General features: G+C 32.5%; 1 protein-coding gene across 2 annotated transcripts in view; it reads right to left on the bottom strand.

Annotated features, from left to right (window-relative positions):
* LOC114329203 (alpha-actinin, sarcomeric) overlaps positions 1–16957 on the bottom strand; it is a 377312-nt gene extending 360355 nt beyond the window's left edge. For both annotated transcript variants that reach the window (XM_028278239.2, XM_028278240.2), the window contains exon 1: positions 16650–16957. In XM_028278239.2, the coding sequence (XP_028134040.1) occupies positions 16650–16769 (120 nt within the window). In that variant the 5' untranslated portion in view covers positions 16770–16957. The remainder of the gene's footprint in view (positions 1–16649) is intronic.
* Positions 16958–18830: the final 1873 nt, after the last annotated feature.

Raw genomic sequence — 18830 nt, 5'->3', positions numbered from 1 at the left:
AGCCCTGTCGTACTCCTCGTTCTATTGCAATTTTATCAGTTAACTGGTCTTCTATTTTGATTTCTGCCGTTTGATTGTAATATTTGTTTCTGATAATCGATACCCTTCAGATTTGTTTAAAGGGGACATTTTTTAATAGGAATCCCCAAAGAAACCGAATCAGAAATGTTTTCAGACTCACCATATGGACTATATGGAACGGTCTCACCATATGGACTATATACATACTTCCACATTTTGTAATAAACATACAAACTTTCACCAAGTAACCATCATGTTGATGTAAGATACGAATACGAGTGTGAATTATAAATTTCTAAAAAAAATACAAAATCTTTGTGGCTTGTGAATGTTTTAAAAATAAAACAATTGAATATTAGTCTTAAAGGTGGTGTTGAAGCGGCTGAAGTTTCATTCTTCGGTGAGGTATCTTACAGTCTGACCAGATTCACTTTGTATTTGAGATTTGGATGCGCATTGTTGTTGACTTTCGGATTTTCCAAATTTTGTGATTTTTATTTTGATAACATCTCGTCAAGTAAAATACCTGCACCGTACCAAAATAAAATTCAGAAAATGTGGAAAACCCGAACGCCAAACATTAGTGCACATCCAAAATCTCAAATACACACTGAATCTGGCCCGACTGTACACTGGTGAGTGTTTTATAGAAATCACTAATATAGTTTTAAAAATTTTTATTACAAAATCTAATACAATATTTTACATTTATTAATTATTATATTAACAGAAATAAAATACATTTTGATACAGCACAAATTATTTGCGGTAAAACTCAAGCAAATCTATTAAATTTTTTCTACAATCACTTGATAAAGAAGAGTTTTTCGCTTGTCAATGGCAACGAAAAGTTAACGTTTACTGAGTACCGTCACTTTATAGCGCTAGCGCGTTAAAGTTTGATTACCGCGCGTCGTCCGTAGCAACCGTACAACCATACAATACTCGTACAATTTGAAAATTCAAATTGAATAGTTATTTATGTATTAAGAACGAAAAGTGATACATTATTCCTTGAGAGTAAGAGTTACCACTCGACCGTAGCGGAGAGCGGTAATTACTCGAAAGAAATAATGTCACTTTGCGCTTGTAATACATACAACATTTTTTCTACAATCACTTAATAAAATGAAACTATTTTTAAATCACTAACTTTATTGTAACTATTTTATATCTGTCGTTATAATGTCATAACATTAACTTTTATATCTTTCAGTTTGAATGTTCAATGTGATTGTATTGTATGGTTGTACGGTTGCTACGGACGACGAGCGTAAAATCAAACTACGCGCTAGAGCAGCGTTTCCCAAATGGTGGGTCGCGACCCGGTACCGGGCCACGAAAGCAAAATGCCGGGTCGCCTCGCCGTTTCACATGAACATCTTCTTTTAGACTGCGAAGTGCGTTGACTATCAAAAGGGAATGTTTAAAGAAAACTTTTTTTGAATTAATTGAATAATTCAAGGAAGAAATTTCAATATTCTTAGAACAACATCCACCAACGGCTAGGGATGCAATATTTCAATTTAAAGACAGTTTTCATGATGCCAATCGGTTAATCAAGGTAGCGTATATTTGTTATATTTTTGACTTCTTCAAGAATTTAAATATGACATTACAAGGTAGCAATGTAGTACAAGAGAAGCTGGAAGCTGCAATAAAGTTTGCAAGTTTGCCATACTTATTTAAAAACACCCTGTATCGATGAAAAATAAGGCGAGTTGTTAAATTATTACCTAACTTTTTTACTATCCAACATAAGCGAATGAATCGAAAAACAGAATGTTAAGAACACATGAGGCTATAGTTGGGTTTTAATTTCAGTATTTTATAAATGCAAGAATATTCCACAGGGTGTGGTGACTTTGAGAAAAAATTACTTTTTGATTGGTACACTACCTGTCTAGCAACAATATTATTAAACGAAAATGTTCAAAAATATATCGAAAACAGCTTTAGGAAATATGAGACATAAAAAATGACCAATTTTTAAGGTGATACGTTAATTTATTTTGGAGAAATGTAGATATACATAAATACAATAAAGATAAAGACAGATTATACGAACATACATAATAATATACCCGAACAATACATACTGTTTCAAATATTCAAAGATAAAGCGATTACAAAAATTGCAATTCGGCATTCTTCAATATACATTATACAATAACTCACACACAGCCAACGGAATTGACAATGAGAGATACCTTGAAAACAATAAAGCTCTGTTGTTATGGGGCAGAGAATAGATAATAGGTAAATATGATTTATATAGGTATATATAAAGAATCCACTACACCAAAATGTTGATATCCAAACAACATACACTGTTTCAAAGCGTTTTAATAGTGAAATACCTGTAGAATATTTAGTTCAATCTTTGCAAATGGAATTTTGTTTCGACATGTCGCGATGGGACCCTTGAATGTCGGGGGCCCCTTGAATGTCGGGGGCCCCGTATAATTGATACGGCTGATACGACGGTAGCTACGCCCCTGGCGTTAAGTAACAATGTATTTTAAATGGGATTTACTTTTTCGCACTGTTTGTAACTTTCGAGTTGTCATGGTGACAATCCTTAATTTTCGCGTTGTCATGGTGATGACAATATGAGCAATGAATTATAACAAGAGTTTTGACAGCTTTGTGGTGTGAAAGTAGTTGTAATTTTTAAATTTCAAAGTTCTAAAAATTGTAGAATAGAAGAGTTACAGCTTTTTTTATTTATTTATCGTAGATAAAATATTGTATAAAACTGTGCGTGAAGTACTTTTTGCGAACTCGCTCCGTTGTCGCTCGTACTCTAAAAATCGCGTGCGATCGCAAAAAGCATACTTCACGAACTGTTTCATTAATAACTATTTTAGCACTCCATTGGAGCGTTAAAAATGCTACTTTATAGCACTAGTGCTTTAAAATTTTTAAGGCACTGCAGTTAAAAGTGAATTGTCAAATTGTGAAAAGTCAAAATATTTATATTTCATTTACTAACATTAATATTCATAGTAAAACTTGCACAATTTGAAAACGGTGGTTTAAAAGGTTTTTTAAAATTTAATTTAAACTCTATTATTGCATTTTTAACACGTTTGTAGAAAAAACAAGTTTATATAACGGTATAATATTTTCGCTAAGAATTTTTAGATATTCCCCTCGAGTGTAGACAACCAGTTCTATCTTTTACGGGTGATAGGTTTCATGGTTTCAGCAATTAACAAAAATATTGTATTTTATATATTTATAACGTTTGTAGAAAAAATATTGTATGATATACGTGTTAAAAAGTACATTTTTAAGGCACTCATGTGAATTTCAGAATTCGCTTCGCTCATTCCGACTAAATATATTCTTTATATGCAAAAAATTTGAATGAATTTTGAATTAATTCGTTTTCAAGTAAGTACATTTATCAGCAATAGTCGTAACGTAAGTGTTGTAAACCATAGTTTTATTACTAATTAGCTAATTAGCACATAAATGACACTAAATTCTTCACCAAAAAAATCAAGCAGTTTGAGCTTTTTTCGGTTTGGGTGGGTGCAGCTTGCCATTAACCTGCACCCCCCACTTTCAACGCGATTTCTTGGTCAACGGTTTGAGCAACAAAATTCGGATTAGAGCAACTAATTAGCACATAAATAACACTAAATTTATCACCACAAAAAAATCAATAAGATTGAACTTTTTTCGGTGTGGGTGGGTGCAGCTTGCCATTAAGCTGGACGCCCCCATTTTGACCGAGATTTCCTGGTCAACGGTTTGAGCAACAAAATTCGGAATAGAGCAACTAATTAGCACATAAACAGCACTAAATTTTGCATCAAAAAATCAAGAAATTTGAGCTTTTTTCGGTGTGAGTGTGTGCCGCTTGCCATTAAGCTGGACCCCCCACTTTGAACGCGATTTCCTGGTCAACGGTTTGAGCAACAAAATTCGGAATAGAGCAACTAATTAGCACATGAATAGCACTAAATTTATCATAAGAAAAAATCAAGAAATTTGAGCTTTTTTCGGTGTGGGTGGGTGCAGCTTGCCATTAACCTGCACCCCCCCTCACTTTCAATGCGATTTCCTGGTAAATGGTTTGAGCAACAAATTTAGGAATAGAGCAACTAATTAGCACATAAATAGCACTAAATTTATCACCAAAAAAATCAAGAAGTTTGAGCTTTCTTCGGTGTGAGTGAGTGCAGCTTGCCATTAACTTGCACCCCCCCACTTTCAACGCGATTTCTTGGTCAACGGTTTGAGCAACAAAATTCGAATTAGAGCAACTAATTAGCACATAAATAGCACTAAATCACTAAATTTTTCACCAAAAAAACCAAGAAGTTTGAGCTTTTTTCGGTGTGAGTGGGTGCAGTTTGCCATTAAGCTGGACACCCCAGTTTGAACGCGATATTCTGGTAAACGGTTTGAGCAACAAAATTCGAAATAGAGCAAGTAATTAGCACATAAATAGCACTAAATTTTTCACCAAAAAAATCAAGAAGTTTGAGCTTTTTTCGGTGTGGGTGGGTGCAACTTGCCATTAACTTGCACCGCCCCAATTTCAACGCGATTTCTTGGTCAACGGTTTGAGCAACAAAATTTGGATTGTAGCAACTAATTAGCACATAAATAGCACTAAATTTATCACCAAAAAAAATCAATAAGTTTGAACTTTTTTCGGTGTGAGCGGGTGCAGCTTGCCATTAAGCTGGACCCCCCCACTTTGAACGCGATTTCCTGGTCAACTGTTTCAGCAACAAAATTCGGAATAGAGCAACTAATTAGCACATAAATAGCACTAAATTTTCACCAAAAAAATCAAGAAGTTTGAGATTTTTTCGGTGTGGGTAGGTGCAACTTGCCATTAACTTGCACCCTCCAATTTCAACGCGATTTCTTGGTCAACGGTTTGAGCAACAAAATTCGGATTAGAGCAACTAATTAGCATATAAATAGCACTAAATTTATCACCAAAAAAATCAATAAGTTTGAAGTTTTTTCGGTGTGGGTGGGTGCAGTTTGCCATTAAGCTTGACCCCCCCAATTTGAACGCGATTTCCTGGTAAGCGGTTTGAGCAACAAAATTCGGAATAGAGCAACTAATTAGCACATAAATAGCACTAAATTTTCACCAAAAAAATCAAGAAGTTTGAGCTTTTTTCGGTGTGGGTGGGTGCAACTTGCCATTAACTTGCACCCTCCACTTTCAACGCGATTTCTTGGTCAACGGTTTGAGCAACAAAATTCGGATTAGAGCAACTAATTAGCATATAAATAGCACTAAATTTATCACCAAAAAAATCAATAAGTTTGAAGTTTTTTCGGTGTGGGTGGGTGCAGTTTGCCATTAAGCTTGACCCCCCCAATTTGAACGCGATTTCCTGGTAAGCGGTTTGAGCAACAAAATTCGGAATAGAGCAACTAATTAGCACATAAATAGCACTAAATTTTCACTAAAAAAATCAAGAAGTTTGAGCTTTTTTCGGTGTGGGTGGGTGCAACTTGCCATTAACTTGCACCCTCCACTTTCAACGCGATTTCTTGGTCAACGGTTTGAGCAACAAAATTCGGATTAGAGCAACTAATTAGCACATAAATAGCACTAAATTTATCACCAAAAAAAATCAAGAAGTTTGAGCTTTTTTCGTTGTGGGTGGGTGCAGCTTGCCATTAACCTGCACCCCCCCACTTTCAATGCGATTTCCTGGTAAACGGTTTGAGCAACAAAATTCAGAATAGAGCAACTAATTAGCACATAAATAGCACTAAATTTATCACCAAAAAAATCAAGAAGTTTGAGCTTTTTTCGGTGAGGGTGGGTGCAGCTTTCCATTAACCTGCACCCCCCCATTTTCAACGCGATTTCCTGGTAAACGGTTTGAGCAACAAAATTCGGAATAGAGCAACTAATTAGCACATAAATAGCACTAAATTTATCACCAAAAAAAATCAAGAAGTTTGAGCTTTTTTCGGTGTGGGTGGGTGCAGCTTTACATTAACCTGCACCCCCCCACTTTCAACGCGATTTCCTGGTAAACGGTTTGAGCAACAAAATTCGGAATAGAGCAACTAATTAGCACATAAATAGCACTAAATTTATCACCAAAAAAATCAAGAAGTTTGAGCTTTTTTCGGTGTGGGTGGGTGCAGCTTTACATTAACCTGCACCCCCCCACTTTCAACGCGATTTCCTGGTAAACGGTTTGAGCAACAAAATTCGGAATAGAGCAACTAATTAGCACATAAATAGCACTAAATTTTTTGCCTAGTCCGAACTTTATTCGCGATGGTGGGGGGTGCAGCTTAATATGGGTTCATAGATCACTATCACGTCGCTTGTTATGACAAGTTAAGAAGGTTACGTCCGTTTATTTATTTCCTCCCTAAAAATTTGACCTAAATAAAAAATATAACCGTTCAAGGTACAAGGGGGGAGGTGACTTTCGGCTAGCACTGTATGTTTTTGTTTTTATACAATAGGCGCTGGTGGACGGAATTCGTTGTAGAGAATTTCCATACATTAACCAATAACCTTGGAACCACCGAAAAATCTACTTCCTAATCAATTCCGTGCCTCGCCCGTTTATTGTAATTACCTGGCAATTGTTTAAATGTTTGCAGATAAAATTATCGACTGAACAAAAGTATCAAACGAGCAGCTGTTATTTGATAGGTTACCGTGGTCAATCACCTTGGCATTTTGCAATGTATGCTGTTACACATTGCAACAAAAATACCTACATTGTTCATGAAATGCATCTATTTTGAAGTTTCTGATTATGACTTAAATTAGAAATTAGATTCATTATTTTTTATAATAATTGGATTACTTCAAATAACTAGCTACTGTTTACTATTTTAGAAAAAGAAAATCAGAATGCTTTTTCCATAAGATGCATATATGAACAAACAAAACAGCACAGAAGAACAACAGGTATATAACTATTAAAAATTCAGGACCACTATTTCATTAGAGAAAACAAAAGGGTATCGTCACGTCAAGCAATCTGCTAAAATTATGCACCATTGGCAGATATTTTAAATACCACTTTGAACCAGTCGTAGCGTAGATTTCAAGTATCTGCCATGTGGTGTTAAAGTAAAATACGTCTTTTGCATTGCGTTGCAAACTAGCAAACAATGCAGACATTTATATATTACCTAAATTGTATTTATATACCTAAAGTAATGTTTAAATAATTAAAGTGCTTATTGAAGATGTTGAAAATAGCCGAAATCTAAGCAATAATAAAGTGTCTTATTTATATCAGACCGACAAATCCAGGAATTAAAAAATGTTCTATTTAAACATTTACTCAGTAGCCCTAAAGTTGCATAGCTGCAAATTTATTAGAAGGCAGACGAACTGCACATTCTGCCTTGAAATTATCATTAAACATACAAATTTACAAATCAACGATACGCCATCTTGCCAATAATAACGCAATGGCGAAAATTTGACAGGTATGCAAATTAATCGTTTATGGCACATCGACCGAATTTATCCGTTCATGTTTTTTCGGACACAGACAGCGCAACACTTTAATAACTATAGTTGGTCGAAAAACGAGCAATATTGACTGCAAAAAATACAGATTCCGATGATCTTAATGTGACCACATAATATAATGTTCTTCCAAGAAAGTTGTTTTCGTTCAAAGCAAATGATAACCAGGATGACTTACTTAACTATCCCACAGTCTTTTCATTCATTGGAATTGCCTGGACCCCCACCTCACAATTTACTATTAAGAGTAATTTATCAGTAGTAATTGCACAAAAGCTCTAAAATTATTGAATTTTTCCCGAGTGACACTTTGACAGTTTTAATTTCACGACCCGAAGGGGAGTGAAATTATGTCAAAGTGTCACGAGGGCAAAAATTCTATATTAATTTTAGAGATCGAGTGCAATTTGTTGCGATTATTTCATAAATAAAACTGTTCAAAACCAAAATTTTATTGTAATTTATTTATGTAAGTACAAATTAGTACAATTAAACACACAATTATTATAATTATTTGACGGTTGACAGTCATCACTTTTATAATTTTTAAAACATTAATTGTCATTAATGTCACTGAATGTATTTTTTCGTAGCAACGAAGGGCATCAGACGTAATATACTTGACGACGGGACATTATCAAAAATTATCGGGTATAATATCACAAGACAGTGAGAATAAATTGAAAATAATGCGACAGTTTTTCGAAAATTTGTTGTCTGGCAATATACACGAGATCCCGCAGGGCTCGAGTGGCTATTGCCCAATGACAACAAATTTGAGTAAAAATTAAGCATTATTTTCTTAAAAATAATAAATGATGGTTTTACTTGTTTTCGATTCAGAGGGTTGCACACCAGCTAGACAGGCACTGTTTCTACCCTTTCAGGCGTCATCAGTAGCTTTCGATAGTGTGTCCACCTCTGAACCGAAAAACAGCTCCACCATCATTTTAAAGGGAATCTGAAAAATAATTCAAATTTCCCATCAGACGCGATACAGCGACATCTATAACAAATTGAAGAATCTCAGATGCAGAATCCACCAATTTAATAAATTAAAATGGTAGATAGTATTTTAAAACTGAGATTTTTCGTGTTTGAAAGTTCTTACTGGTACATCCTTAATCTGCGACTTTTTCAATTAATAAGACAGCAGACGACGAATATAGAAAACGAAAGGGAAACGATCACATTTCGCTTTCATTCGTCTAGGAAAAACGGACAGCAGAGGAACTTTCAGTACTCAAATCCGAGTAAAGGAAATAAAAATAATAAATGATGGTTTCGCTTGTTTTCGATTCAGAGGGTTGCACACCAGCTAGACAGGCACTGTTTCTACCCTTTCAGGCGTCATCAGTAGCTTTCGATAGTGTGTCCACCTCTGAACCGAAAAACAGCTCCACCATCATTTTAAAGGGAATCTGAAAAATAATTCAAATTTCCCATCAGACGCGATACAGCGACATCTATACCATCATTTATTATTTTTATTTCCTTTACTCGGATTTGAGTACTGAAAGTTCCTCTGCTGTCCGTTTTTCCTAGACGAATGAAAGCGAAATGTGATCGTTTCCCTTTCGTTTTCTATATTCGTCGTCTGCTGTCTTATTAATTGAAAAAGTCGCAGATTAAGGATGTACCAGTAAGAACTTTCAAACACGAAAAATCTCAGTTTTAAAATACTATCTACCATTTTAATTTATTAAATTGGTGGATTCTGCATCTGAGATTCTTCAATTCATTATTTTCTTATTTATTCTTACTGTCATGTCGTGTGATATTCGTAAGATTATTTTTTAATACGTATATTATGGATATTTTCTTAAATTTGACAGTTGTCAAAACTAGGAAACTGGTTGCCATTAAACAGAAACAATCTACTTAAAAAAATTCTATCGGTAATTTTCTACAGTAGATAATTCTCAGTATAATTTTAATCTGACTGGACAGAATTAAACACGTGACCAAATATCTTACTATACGGTTGGAAGTTAAAATCATTAAAAAATAATCAGTTTAATTTTTATTTCTGTAGCTTTCTATTGGTCAGAATCTCCTATGAATGAAATAATCAGTTATCATTACACTACGTAAGATTAATCAACCTCGACTGTGCAATGGAACGAGACTGACTGTGAAAAAGCTAATGAATAATGTTATTGAGGCAACGATCATCAAGGAAAAATACAAAGAAGAAGATGTCTTGATCCCGCGTATACCGATGATTTCAACAGACTTACCGTCTGATTTTAAACGTATAACAACTCTAACGTCTACAAATTCCCGAGTGTTTGGCTTAATTATTGCAATGACAATAAACAAATCATAATGATAGGGGAGGCCAAGTGGGAATTTTTGCAGTTACTCGAACGTGTCAGATTATCATATGTGGAGAAACCTTGTACCCTGTAAATGTACCCCTACCATATATTGGATCTTAATCACAAACCATACATACTTATAGACGTTTCACGTAAATTGTCAAGGTCAAGACAGCAAATTAGTTACCATTCCAATCCAGAGATGTCGCTGTCAGTCAATTCTCTTGTCATATTTAACAACTGACAGTTGACAATTAAATTAATTTATTATTTACTTTTTATTTTACAGTTTGTGGCTTAATTATTTTATTATAGTGGTGTTACGTTTTTAATTAGATTTAATCACAATTTTAATAAGTGTATTAACCTCCTCTCCATTTTTATGAGTAGAATTTTTAGTTTACATTGATCATCCCGTGTTGTGTTTCTCCACATTAAAAAAACAATATAATAGATCCTGAAACATATTATTATTCCAATAGACAAGTGTGTCATCAACATTTCGGACCTATACATTTTTGGAAGTTTGTAAAATATTATAAGGTAATATTTATCTAAACAGTCATCCTGTGTACAAGACTCTTTCAAAAATTTTCATTCAACTCCATACACATCAGTTCTTTCACCTGACACATAGCAGTAGGGTTTATCATTTTGAAAACAAATTGGAATATTTGAAGTTTTCAGTAAAATATGGAATAAAACATTGAATTGTCTTTCTGTTGTTTTAATTTCCTGCGAAATTTCATCAAAAATCCCGCAAAATTTATAATTTGAAATTCTCACGTAACTAAAATTTGTCAATTTAGTTCCCATTCCAATCAAGAGATGGCGTTAATTCGATCCGAAAGATTAACATGGTCGTGAAACGTCTATAAGTATGTATGGTTTGTGATCTTAATACAGGGGAATTCGTTAAGGGGGGTCCGAAAAAAAAATCTATCTGTAGAAAAACTCGAAATCGTCAGATTAAGATAAGGTAAGTTAAATACATGCAGAACAGTGTATATTTCAAAAATCTGATGGTTTGAGCGGAGCGTAAGGAAATGAATGATTCACAAGTAACAAAATTTTCACAAGGAAAATGCGAATATTTCGAGAAATGATGATGAGAATGATACCAAACACGATTTTGGCATCAATGTATCATTCAATTAGTATGTTGAAAATCAATAGTGACTCATTGTTTCCTCGCAATCCAATTGGTCTAATAGACATGTCATTCGTTCATTTATTGTATTTATGAAACACTTGGCTAAGGATATAGCTATGCACTATTGTTAGATTTTTTTGCATCAGTTGTTTTTGTCCACGTATAAATTTGGATTTTAACCGTCCTGTGATTACATTATCTTTGTTTATAAAGGCTGTTTTATTAATATGTGTAAATATTTTACTGTACAATTTTATTAACGCCAAAATGTGACGATTTAACTGAAATCACAACATACAAAATATTAAGATATACAGTAGAGCGTCGATAATCCGAACTAATTGGTACAGGGGTAGTTCGGATTATCAAATTGTTCGGATTATCGAACATATGTTCAAAATACATACAAAGATCATAAACATAGTACATGTACATATGTATGATACGTTTTAGTTACAAGGAATAAAACACCTGCATAATAAACAAATATATTGTATGTATTTCTGCATAAACAAAACAAAAATCCGCGGTCATATTTTGCCCATATTGTCATATTAAATCCAAAAATTCGGTCCGCGATCATATTTTTTAATTTTATAATTTTTTTTGCGTTCGGATTAGCGATCGTTCGGATTACTAGGGTTCGGATTATCGACGCTCTACTTTTAAAGACGTACTTTTATTGTACATACGTCCGTAATATAAATGTATGTCCGTAGATTCTTCGTTTGCCGATATACGTTCTGTTACGGTATGTTCTTCTTCTTCTTATTCTTTTTTTTTGGTGTATGTCCTTGACAATTTGCCCAATTACGTTATGTTCTTTAATTTGATATATCATATGCAGTACTTGGTTATGCCAGCTTCTTTAAAATTATTATTTGTGTCACGGACCAAATACACCCACCGGCACAAAATTCCGCCACCCAAAATTTTTATTAAGTTTGACAATTTATAACTTTATTATTTGTACTCCGATTTTCAAGATTCTTGCATCAGTTTGTAGGTACATATATGTTTTGATGTCGTTTGTTATTATTCCGGTAATAAAAATTTTTTGATTAGATGGCATTATACGGAGCTGAACAGAAGCGTTGTATTTCCTCCCAACTTTAAAAAATTCTGTGGAAAAATTTGAGGGCTGATTTTGTTACATAGGTACTTTTGTATTATCCTGGAGATTTCCCTACGATTTTGTTTTTTTGAATTATCCGAATATCTCTTTTCTTGTAAGATGTGTACAATTTTGTGTAAACAAAAACATTGATTGACTCATAAACATAAATATCTTAAATATAGGTTGTATTGATAAGATTAGAATGGCCCGCATGCACCGCAGATCTTAATCCTATTAAGAATTTATGGGATGAATTAAAAAATAGCTATTCGCCGTCATCCTAGGCCTCCAGAAAATTTAGTACAGATATGGCCCTGGTAGAGGAATATTGGGCTATTCCCCAGGCAAGGATAACACATCTTTATTCGATACCAAACAGACTGCGGGCAGTCGTTGCAGCAAGAGATGGATATACCCGCTATTGAATTGTTTTGTTGTTAATTTTAGTGTGTTTGATATTTTTAATTAAATAAACCTTTAAAGCAGTGTTTTTATTTACAGCTCTTACAAGAAACGAGATATTCGGATAATTCAAAAAACAAAATCTTAGGGACAACTCCAGGATAATACAAAAGGAGTATTTAACAAAATCAGCCCTCCAATTTTCCAACAAAATTTTTTAAAGTTAGGACAAAATACAACGCTTTCATTCACCCCCGTATAATGCCATCTAAGCAAAAAAATTTTGTTACCGGAATAATAACAAACGATATCAATACATGTACCTACAAACTGATGCAAGAATCTTGAAAATCGGAGTACAAATAATAAAGTTAAAAATTGTCAAACTTAATCAACAATTTTGGGTGGCGGAATTTTGTGCCGGTTAGTGTATTATCAATAGTTTATATCCATTTTTAAAAATTGTAGAAATAGGTACCTATGTAAAGGCCAATTATTTAATTTCAGCAATTCAAAATCAAATAAATGAAATCAAATCAAAGTACATTTTTCTGATCACCAAATTAACAAGCAGACTGAAGCAGATAGTACATATTTTTAAAAGTATAATTATCTAGGATCAAGGCGCACACAGTCAAGTGGCATGGCAAATTAAAAACTAATTTATCTACGCTTAAAATACAAGTAAGGCCAAAAACGCCAGAAGGCAAATAAAAAGGTAAGAAAATAAGACGACAAAAAGAAATGTTTCGATTTATAAGAATATAAAATGAACAACTAATAGAAACGGGAACATAAACCTTAAAAAATTGTCTCCTCTATCTTAAAATAGATCATCCATTCATACTTTCACATAAAGCCGCCCACGTGATAAAATATTTAAAAAAATGTAAATTGCCTAATAAATGTAAAAAGACATTTGATACAGCGCTAAGCATCTGCTTTACACTGTCAGAAAAATATGACAAAAGCAGGAAACTAAATGATACAACTAGAACTAATAGCATATATAGGTATAGTGCCTTTCAAGATATTTTAGAAAACCATATCTTAATCATATTACAAAGTCATTTGTATTATACTAGTCGAGGAAATGAAGCTGGAAAATGGCAAAACCTCGCAATTTTTTCGTCCAGCATCGATTTGTACAAAAATTTGGGATTAGGCTCATTTCACCCTCTAGTTTATTTTCTATATTGAGCCGTTGTACGCTTTTGGTTTTTTAAGGGTGAAAACCACCCCTAATTGTAAAAAATTACAAAATAACATTTTAAACTTAAATATTGTCAATATTTGCTTCTTATTAGTTACATAATTATTGTTTTATGCTTTAAGATATAATATCATAATATTTCAACCCTCAAAACCACCCTTGTTGGAGCTATATATAAAAAGTTTACTTATCTTAAAAGAATAATTTCGGCTTGCCATCAATTTACATAAAAGTTTAGGGTTAGGATCATCTTACCCCGTACTTCATATTATATATCAAGCTCAAGGGCGTTGATTATTTTTAGGGGTGTAAACTATCCCTTATTGTCAAAAATATATAAAAACATTGTAAACTTTAATATGGGTAAAATTTGGTTTTAACTGGTTAAATAATGATTGTTTTGTGCTTTAGGATATAATATCATAATATTTTAACCCTTAAAAACCACCCTTAATAACATTTCAATTTTTATAAGCAGATAATTTAATAGATAGATCTATACAGAAAAAAAGTAGTATTAAAGAATTACAAAAACATTTATTTACACAAAAATACGAATTTACAAATATGTAAAAGTACACTTACAAATAGTTTTTTAGTCATAATCCAGTATACGAACCGGTTCTGTGGTATTATATAAATTGAAAATGCTCTATAAGAGGACTATTCGAATTTTTCGAAAAAAAAAATTAGTTTTATAAACATAGCTCCTTTCATTTTTGGCGATAAAAAGTTTTTTCAATAATGGTTTTGTAGGATTTTTTAAGAGTTATAAGACTATGTAAATTAAATTCAGCAAGATCCCTTAATTTTTAATTGAGGTGGGTTTAAAGGGCTCGAATAAGGGGGTGTTTGCTCGTAAATAGATGTTGTAAACAGCTATATCTCGCTAACTATTCACTGTAATGAAAATCTATTCATAAGGAAATTTTAGTTATTAAAAAAGCTACAATTTAGTAGTTTATCATTTTTTCGTATCTCCAGTATTTTCGGAGATATTTTGAAGAAAATGATAAAAAATGCGAAATTGCAAAAAACCAATTTTTCTTTAAACTCCAATTTTTCTAAAATTAGGCCTTTTAAATAGGTCAAACTTCTTGGGTGTATTGAAAATACAAATATAAAAGGAATTACAGAAAGGCAAAGACCAATTTTTAATTACGAGGGTAGTTAGGGGGTTGTTTTCACTGTTTTTTTTTTCGTAGAGGAAAACAAGTACATACCGACTTTTTTTTGATCATAACTTGCTCAATTTTTATGCTAGAAACTTTTTATTATTTTTTTTTGACAGATCTTATTGTATGCTTGAAAAAACATCATCTAAGTTTTCCTGGAAAAATGCAAAGTTTTCCCGTTATTTGGCTTTGATTATTTTAAATTATGCATTTGACGAAAAAAGCTAACCTTTACCATGCCGTATCTCGGTTTGTATTGGTCGTAAAAATATTATAGAAAAACAGTTCGGTTTGTGTTACTAAAAGATACAATTTTGATATTTACAGTTTTTTTGACTAAATGCATATTTTTCGAGTTATTCTCAAAAACCCCTCTAAAAAAGTCGATTTTTCCGTCTAAAAACTGTTACTTTCAACCACGAATAACTCGAACAATATTGGTTTTACGAAGAAAATGTAAAAACATTTTTTTCTTAGAATTACTCTTTACATCGATTTACATGGTTAAAATGTAATAAAAATTCCCACCACCCCCGAGATGGGGTGGCAACCACCCCCAAGGTTTTAGCGTACAACACAACGGCATGATATAGAAAATGATCCTTGGACTATTCCCTATCTTCTGTGAAAATTTCAAGTAAATCCATGCTGGACGAAAAAATTGTAAGCAAAAAAGCTTCATTTCCTCGACTATACTGAATAGCAGGTATGATAATTAAAAGCACAATAGATTAAAATTTATTAATTCCTACCTGGGACGAAAACTGAACCACACCATTGAAATAAAAATGACTTTGTAATAAGTTTAACATTAAGGTGTTCTAAAATATTTTGATAGGCGCTATATCTATAATTGGACCAGGAATTTTTTTAAACACCCTCTTAAAGAGCAAAATTATTAAAAATTATATTATGTACTGACAATCATTTCTAACTGAAAAATATGAAAACGGCTCATTTTACTAGTTTTCAAACGGTCCATGAATGCGTACTAAAAATACCCAATGAATTCCCAAATTCTAAAATAAAAACTGAAAGTTTAAATTTAAATTTGAGTTGTATTAGGACAGTCACGTATCACATTCACTCGTGTTATCATTAGCCCGAACGTGGCAACGTTGTAAATTTTATATAAAACTGCAATTAAATCTTAATGCTAATGAGTCAAAATAATTATCTTAATAACTTGTTATTTATTTGATAACACCGCACTACAGAGATTAAGCAGGATAATCAGTAGTCTTATTATTAAGATTATCACATTTTTATGTGAGAAATGAATGAGTGAATAATAAAAAGTTCCCAAAACTGGAATGTTCTGTTTTTGATAACAAAAACTAGTCTTTTTTAAATAAATTACTATGTAGGAATAGTCTTTAAACATTATTATCGACAATATTTCTTTTATTATGAAACAGATTTCAGAGATTCCTGCCAAGCTGAGCCAAAAATAGTTTGGACGATATAATGTTACATACTCTCAAGGTTTCAAGCAAAACGGTTAATGAAACTTCATAAATATAGAGCAGGCCTATGGCCTACGCAATGAAGCACTTAATTATTGAATGAAGGGTTGACTGTATCATTCCCGGAAGTTATTATGAGGTTGTTTCGAGGTTAGGTTCCTGTGACATTCACAACAGTTGTTTACTAATCATGGCTAACGGGACAATATGTTTTATCACTTTATAGTTCTCACAGTAAATCTAATAACACGGTAGTAGATTATAGTAAGATGTTTCCTACCTTTTTTTGTTGTTTTTCCCAAGCTGGATCGAGAAGTCCTTCTCGTTCCCACTCTTCCTCTTGTTCCATGTAGCCATCGTAGGCTGCCTGATCGACGTTATTGTATCCGTCGGTCATCATGATTGCAAAAAATGCTTGCTATGCTAAAAGATTCGTTTATAAAAAATTCGTTCGACAGATGTAAAAAACCGCCGTGCTGAAAGCACACGACCTCACGCGCACTCTTCCCCACTTTGGCCCGAGCCCGACTGTAAACTGTATTCTCTCTCTAGCAGTTGTCTGAGGCTTGAGGCTTTCGGTGTGTAGCCACGTTGCCAAATCAAAAAATAAAAAAAGTAAAACTACATATTAAAAATACGCTAATCAAGTAGGATATTTCCATGTTACTTTCTTTTAAATTTCTCAAAACAGATTTATTTATTTTACTAGATATTTTATTCATAATCATTCGATCGATAGTCATACTCTTATTTAAAAACTTGAATGGAATAGGTATTACAATAATTATTATTACCAGTATTTTTTCATTTTCTTATAAATTGTATTTTTGAATGTAAATAATGGACGCCTAGGAGATTTTGTTTTCACCCATTTTTGAAAAAATGTGAAAACGTTGAATTATCCACGTCCGTCTGTCCGTAAACACAACTCCTCCGTCATTATACCAGGTAGAATGAAAAATAATGTGTCGAATAAAAGCTTATACTTAACTATAGGATGGTACTTAAGGTGAGAAATTTGACATAGGACTTTTGGAAATACAACCGGAAGTACTGTTTTAAAGTACAAGTAGCGGAATAGTATAAGCGATATATTATTTGACGCGCCTTACCAAGACAAGTACAATCCGACAAGCTAGAGGTGGCGCGTGACCTTGAGCGAAAATACACAGCGACAAATGCAGAATACAAGAAGGTCAGCCGCCAGCTCTCGCTTGTCGCATTGTACAAATATATACTTCCGGTTTCATGAGTCCGTCTGTCTGCGAATATAACTCCTCCGTTATATTAATACAACAAGCTGAAAATGCGAGCATTATCATAACGAAAACTTTGTTTATTTACGTATTTTCATAATATGGAAAATTGCTATTATGAAAAGTTGTTTAGAATTAAAAATTATGTTTTATTGTGCAATTATATCATTCTAATTTAAATGTGAACTATAAAGGTACTTTACTCTTGATCGAAATTCATATTTTTTATATACCTCGTATAAAATTAATAAAATTTTTAGATCGTGAAAAGCTTTTTATGAAGAATAACTTTTCTTCGTCAAATTAAAAATAAAAGAGTTATAAATGAAAATGTTGTTGGTATCCATAATTTGAGAAAAATCTTCAAATTTTTTTTCCGTTAGAAGGATGTAATTACACATAATCAGACCAAAATTTTTTATTCCAAACAACATTTTATATAGTCGCTTCGCTAAACTCATACACAACTGGCTAGTGATTTTAGTCAGTAATTTTAGCAATTTGGCAAAAAAAATAATTACTAAATAGTTATCTAATAATTACTAAATAATTAGTAATCCTGCCAATTTTGGCAAAATTGGCAAAAAACAAAAATATTACCTACTAAAATCACTAGGCTAGCCAGTTGTGTCTGAGTTTAGCGAACCGACTATAATAACAATTTTCATTTCATAACAAATGGAACAGTCCATTTATCATTAGGTACTCCCATTGAAGATGAGGCCGTATACTCGTATAAACCTTTTTAAATTGTTAATAAAGTATTGCTTTCAAAATATACTCAAATTGTATTTTTGAACATCGTTTTTATTTTATATAATAATTAAATCCACTATCAAATGTCATTGATATTTTATTAATATTTACTTTATTTAAAATTTAGTTTGACATTTACGAAGTGTCAAACTCAAATAAGTAATGTAAATAACCTATGCTTTGCTTAACAAATTCAGATTAAACAAGCTGAAAATGCGAGCATTATCATAACGAAAACTTTATTTATTTACGTATTTTAATTCATAATATGGAAAATTGCTATTATGAAAAGTAGTTTAGAAATAATAATTATGTATTAATGTGCAATTATATCATTCTAATTTAAATGTTATGAACTATAAAGGCAGCTCACTCTTGATCGAAATTCATATTTTTTATATACCTCGTATAAAATTAATAAAATTTTACATATGATGGTTGCATCATAA

Source organism: Diabrotica virgifera, chromosome 1 (genome assembly GCF_917563875.1).
Source record: "Diabrotica virgifera virgifera chromosome 1, PGI_DIABVI_V3a".
Lineage (NCBI taxonomy): Eukaryota > Metazoa > Arthropoda > Insecta > Coleoptera > Chrysomelidae > Diabrotica > Diabrotica virgifera.
This window is presented reverse-complemented; position numbering and strand designations above follow the sequence as displayed.